Here is a 5,765-nt window from a genome sequence, read left to right as displayed (position 1 = left end):
CTGTCACTTCTTTAATTTTATTTCTTTTTCTTAATTATCCTCTTACTGTCTTCACACGATCATCCTCTCTCTCCAAAACTCTCTCTTCTTGACATATCTCTCTTTCTCGCTGTCTCTCTATCGGATCAATCGCCTCCGTCCGATGAACTGACCAGCATTTCATCCATCAGTTCAAATGACTCCTCTCCAAGTATCGCCTCCGGTCAAATCTCTCAGCGGTTCGTTTCTCAATCCGGTACAATTCATTTCAAATCCCTAGCTCAGATACAATTAATCCTCCTTTTCTCTGCTTGTTCCTTAAATGATTTTTAATGACTGGATCAAACATTTGATTCACTCTTATGGGTTATTATTCCCTGTTCACAGATCCATCAAAAATTTGAATCACCACTGCCTGGTTGTTCCACCCTAACTAATCAATCGCAATTTTTTTAGGGTTAGGGCTTGTTGCTGTTATTTGAATTGACTAATGTTGAGGAAAATCATGAAAGGAGGGCATCGGAAGCCCTCTAAATCAGACGATAATGATTTCGGGTTTGGGTCACCACCGAACTCCGGGTCTGGCCCCGCAAACAATGTGGTGGTTAACCATTCGTCCCGGGCTGCTCCTGGCCCTCCAAGCCCACGCTATGGGCCTACAGTCATTGCTCCGCCGCCAATGAACACGGTGGAGCCTCTCCCTTTCTTCCGGGATGTGCCGGTTTCTGAACGTCCGAACCTGTTCTTACGGAAACTCCAGCTATGCTGCTTCCATTTTGACTTTACGGATACCTTAAAATCGATGCGAGAGAAGGAAATTAAGAGGCAAACTTTATTGGAGCTTGTGGATTTTATTCAATCGGGTTCGGGAAAGATTACTGAGAATTGTCAAGAGGAAATGATAAAAATGGTTTCAGTGAATATATTCCGGTGCTTGCCTCCGCATGAAAAGACAGGGCAAGAACCCACCGATCCTGAAGAGGACGAGCCTTATTTAGAACCTTCTTGGCCTCATTTGCAGCTTGTTTATGAGCTTCTTTTAAGATATGTTGTGATGTCCGATACAGATACCAAGGTTGCCAAGAGGTATGTTGATCATTCGTTTGTGTTGAAGTTGCTTGATTTGTTTGATTCCGAGGATCCGCGAGAGAGGGAGTATTTGAAGACTATTCTTCATAGGATTTATGGCAAGTTTATGGTGCATCGTCCTTTTATTAGGAAGGCTATAAATAATATTTTCTATCGGTTTATCTACGAGACTGAGAGGCACAGTGGGATTGGGGAGCTGTTGGAGATTCTAGGGAGTATTATAAATGGGTTTGCGCTGCCAATGAAAGAGGAACATAAGTTGTTCCTTGTTAGGGCGCTTATACCATTGCATAAACCAAAGCAGATATCTGTGTACCACCACCAGCTGTCATATTGCATCATTCAGTTTGTTGAAAAGGATTACAAGCTGGCCGATACAGTTATTAGGGGCCTCTTGAAGTATTGGCCAGTGACTAACTGTCAAAAGGAAGTTCTCTTCCTTGGAGAACTTGAAGAAGTGCTGGAGGCAACACAGTCTGCAGAGTTTCAGCGTTGTATGGTCCCTCTTTTCAGACAGATTGCACGTTGCCTTACCAGCTCCCATTTTCAGGTTTGTGATTGTTACAACTTGCTAAGCTCGTAAACTTTATTTGTTAGAAATTTTGAGAAGTTAGTACAAACGTGCCTTTGGATGTGTTTCCAAATGATAAATGTGCATTTGTTGCCAAGAGAGCAATTCATTGGTTGTTTGAGATAAATGGTTTTTTTATGATGTGTCTATTGCTTGTTCTGTGTGTATGGTGAACTTTTATTCTCATTCTTTTTTGTTTATATTTTTTGTTTCTTTCTGCCTGGAAAATTCCTCTTCTCGCTACATTTTCATGTTTGCATTATACATATAATTTGTACCCTTGTCAGTCATAACATTTGCTGGTCTTTGGTGAATCAAGTATTATACCTAGATTTACTGGCAATCCACTTTGTTGGCTACTGCTCTTCCCCATATAGAAACTTGATCATGGACCAGCCATTTTCTTATTATTTTTATGTCGCTAGTGAGGTGTTTAATGTTAGTAATATTACTTACATTCTATCTGAAAGGCCAAATCAGAAGCTTTTACCTCTTATTTTCCATGGGAAACTTTCTTCTTCATTTTATCTAATGGCTGTGGTCTTCTTTGCCCATGTGTGCTCTTCTTAGTGTCCATAATTATTTGCAACTGTTCTAAACTCCAGTTGCCTTTCATGATCATACTAGGTTTATCCCTTTCTTGTTTCCCTTGCAATCATGGAGAAAGTAGACTTGACAATTTTATTTATTTATTTTTTTAAAAAAGGAAATATGTGGGTTAATGTGATTACTAACTATACCCATGTGGTAGCGTGTTGTTCTGTTTCTTCTGAACTGAATTGGATCAAAAGCTAGTTCTGTTGTAAGGTCATCAACTGCAGTTTTTAAGTTCTTATTCTTCCATCTCAGCACTGGCTCTTAGGGTGTTTCTGAAATCTGAGTTGCAAAAACCATTTTTGTCATGTATTCTCTTGCAGTGAATGCTGCTTGACTTATGACTGTTGTCCATTTTTGTCTCTTCTTGCTTACAAGATTTCCACATTCGATCTGCTAGGCATGATTAATGAAAGTGAAAACCAAAAAAGTTTTATTTTGGAGCTGCTATCTTCCCATTCTCAACTTTTCATTTCAATTTTTTTTTTTAAATCTTCTCCTTTGTAGAAGTCTTAAGTCAGTTCTAGTGTTTCTTGAGAATTTGCTGAGTTGACGAGTTATTGCTTCACCATAATTGTATTTTAAGATCATGCGTGTTCAAGATATATTATTCTCATGAAGTCAATCGATGGTAGTTGTTGATTTGTAGCATATGGTGTTTCCCTGATGGGAGCTCACAGGGTTGCTTCTTCATTTCCCTTTGATATCCTGTTCTGTCTGAATTTACTTTTTCACTGTTCTTGTGTTCATTTTCAGAATTTTCTTTTAGCCAAAAAACAAAAATAGTTTGTCAATAAAAGCAAAAAAAAAAAAGTTAGTTTGCCAAAATTTATTATTTTTAATTTCCAAATTACACATGAGATTTGATATTTAAACCAATGTTTTGGTTGTTGTATTTTAGTGGTGAAATCATTCACTTGGACCCTTTAAAGGTTCCAAATAATTAGCAAGGGGGGTGATTGCACCTGCTGATGCAGTAATGCATTTTTTTATATTGCTGCTGGAAATTTCGTTTGTGGTTGAGAACCATTTACCCAGTTTCTTTTTCTTTTTCTTTTTCTTTTTCTTTTTTTTTAAAAAGTGTAAAATCAAAGTTTGATGTGGTGGATGCATGAGACTAAACCTCAACTTTCATTTTGTCAAGGATTCTTTAAGCTGTACTGCAATTGACCTTGTTGCCATAAGATTTGTTCCCATCTATTTGGCTTGCCTTCTTTCTTTTTCCAGATGGCCTTCTGTAATTGTTGAGAAGCCTGTCAGATACTCTCCACACACGTACATGACATTGTGTTTTTAGTCACTCTATTGGAATAGCGATAGCGTATTTTATTTTAAAAGTATTCGCTCATGTAAATTTCTGTTGACAGGTTGCTGAACGAGCTCTTTTTTTGTGGAATAATGAGCACATAGTGGGTTTAATTGCCCAGAATCGAACTGTCGTATTACCAATTATTTTTGAAGCGTTGGAAAAGAATATCCAGAGTCACTGGAACCAGGCAGTTCATGGACTGTCTGTTAATGTTCGGAAAATGTTCTTAGACATGGACACGGAGTTATTTGAAGTGTGTCAGAGGCAGTATGCAGAGAAAGAGTCTAGGGCGAGAGATGTGGAAGAGCAGAGAGAATTGACATGGAAGAGACTGGCTGATGTGGCAGCACAGAGAGGGGGGGAGGATATGATCACTGTTTAACTGATTTCTCTGGGTCAGACGGTCATGGTCCATGCGAAAAATGGATGGATGGCAGGCGAGGGAAGTGCTCGAGGATATTATTCTTTTTCTAATATTTTTTTTCCATCTTATTTTTTTTTCATCTCGATCCAATCATTAAAAATGTCAGAAAAATCAGCCATAGCTGTAATTTAAAATGTATGGAATTTGTTAGCAATATGCCGCGCGCATGAAGAATGATTTGTGATCATCTCTTTTGATATTTTTGCCTTTTTGTGAAAGAATCTGGTCGTCATAAAAGGTGGGTAGGGAATCTCTTCTTCAGGTGAACTATTTAGAAGTGATGGTATTGCACGGCGGAACACCGAGCTCTGTGAATTGTGATGATACCGTGCAGGATAAACAGCACCGAATAATTGTTATTATATTCTTTAATACTCTTTTAGCCATGGTTCTGTTTAGTCGCCGTATTTATTTGTGTTAAACCTGAGATATTTAGGGATTGTTTGGCACATAGTTAAAGTGAAGGGAGAACCCTTTGAAAAACGGCAAGAGCACTGAGGAGAACGATGGCAGTTTTGTGTGCAGAGCTAGGGAAAGAGGGGTCCGCTACAACACAGCAACTTTAAAACCTCGAGAGAGAGACAATCCATATAGATATATAGCAAACATCTATATCCCATACCAATCTGGACTCTGGACTGCGAACGACTCTTTCTTCCTTTCTTTTTCTTTTTTTGACGCCTCGTTTTCTTGTACTGATAAGTAAGAAAATAGCTTCAAGCTAGGACACATTGAACAGCATGTTTTAAGTATAGGGCTTGGTTGCATTTGAATGATTAAGCGATGCCATTGAACCAGTTCTTAGAGGAGGAATCACCTCTGTTATCGGAATCTGTGTGCAAGCTGCTGTCGATTAGGCGTCGAGACGCTTTTCACACGTCTTTTCGAAGAAGCTGTGATTGGTGCGGTTTTACGAGGGCGTGGTAACGGAGAAGGTAATAGCCGAAGTAGGATTCAGAGGTGGCTAGATGTGACACAGGTTTGCGGTAATGCTAGAACTATGGCGAATGCATCCATCGTCTTTCATTAACATCTTCTTCTTATGATGCTTTCCATGGCAGCTAGGCTGACGTCCTGGTGGCTTCGCATGGATGCTAGAAAAAGGCCTAACTACTCTTCGTCGGAAGGGCTGGGCTACTAGATGGGAACAATCCCACACCAGGACCAGGCGTGAAGCGATGAGATCATGAGACGATTTTTGTCTCTTAATTTACAGGGTTAGATTCTCTAGAACCATAACGATTGATTGACTGTTGTTTAACGATATATTTTTCTCCTCTGTATTCACAAGATATATCTCTACAAATATTTCATTTCTCCATACATCCCACTATGATACATAAACTTAATATCAGCTTAACCAGTCGTAATTATCATTTTTACCCTAATGATTTATTGCATACAACGCATTACTCATATCAATTTTGATTGAAATGTGGGTTTCTGGGATCCTAGGATAAAGCAAATCATGGAGAAGGAAGTAAGGCATTGGAATTAAGAAATAGCATTTATCTTAAAATAGCGGTAGCAAGTCTTTTATGGAGACTAAGAGTAGGAGCTATTTATAGTTGAATTGTCGCATTACAAGATTTGAGCAATGCAACCCAACCATCTTAAAAAATAATAATTAATAAAATCGCCGATATCTATATATTCATCTCGTGAGTGCAAATAATCGAAGCAACTACCAGTTTTTAATGTTCATAAGACGTCCACATGATCTGTAAAAGATGAGTTTTTTTAAATATTAAACAACAATAATTTGGTGAATTCAAGTTTTTTCTTTAATAAATGGTTCA

General features: G+C 38.4%; 1 protein-coding gene across 4 annotated transcripts; it reads left to right on the top strand.

The window, feature by feature from the left end:
* Positions 1-14: 14 nt before the first annotated feature.
* Positions 15-4,153, top strand: LOC118048351 (serine/threonine protein phosphatase 2A 57 kDa regulatory subunit B' beta isoform). Of its 4 annotated transcripts, none has more exons than XM_035057987.2 (3): positions 15-218; positions 436-1,618; positions 3,601-4,153. In XM_035057987.2, the coding sequence occupies exons 2-3, from the start codon at positions 470-472 to the stop codon at positions 3,922-3,924; spliced, it is 1,473 nt and encodes a 490-aa protein (XP_034913878.1). In that variant the 5' UTR covers positions 15-218; positions 436-469; the 3' UTR covers positions 3,925-4,153. The 4 variants fall into 4 exon arrangements, with proteins under 4 accessions (XP_034913878.1, XP_034913876.1, XP_034913877.1 ...); XM_035057985.2 differs by having other exon boundaries at positions 367-1,618; XM_035057986.2 differs by having other exon boundaries at positions 15-235.
* The last annotated feature ends 1,612 nt before the right edge of the window (positions 4,154-5,765 follow it).

The sequence above is a fragment of the Populus alba genome, chromosome 6 (genome assembly GCF_005239225.2).
Source record: "Populus alba chromosome 6, ASM523922v2, whole genome shotgun sequence".
Classification (NCBI taxonomy): Eukaryota; Viridiplantae; Streptophyta; class Magnoliopsida; order Malpighiales; family Salicaceae; genus Populus; species Populus alba.
Note: the sequence above shows the minus strand (reverse complement) of the source record. Positions and strands in the feature narration are given on the sequence as shown.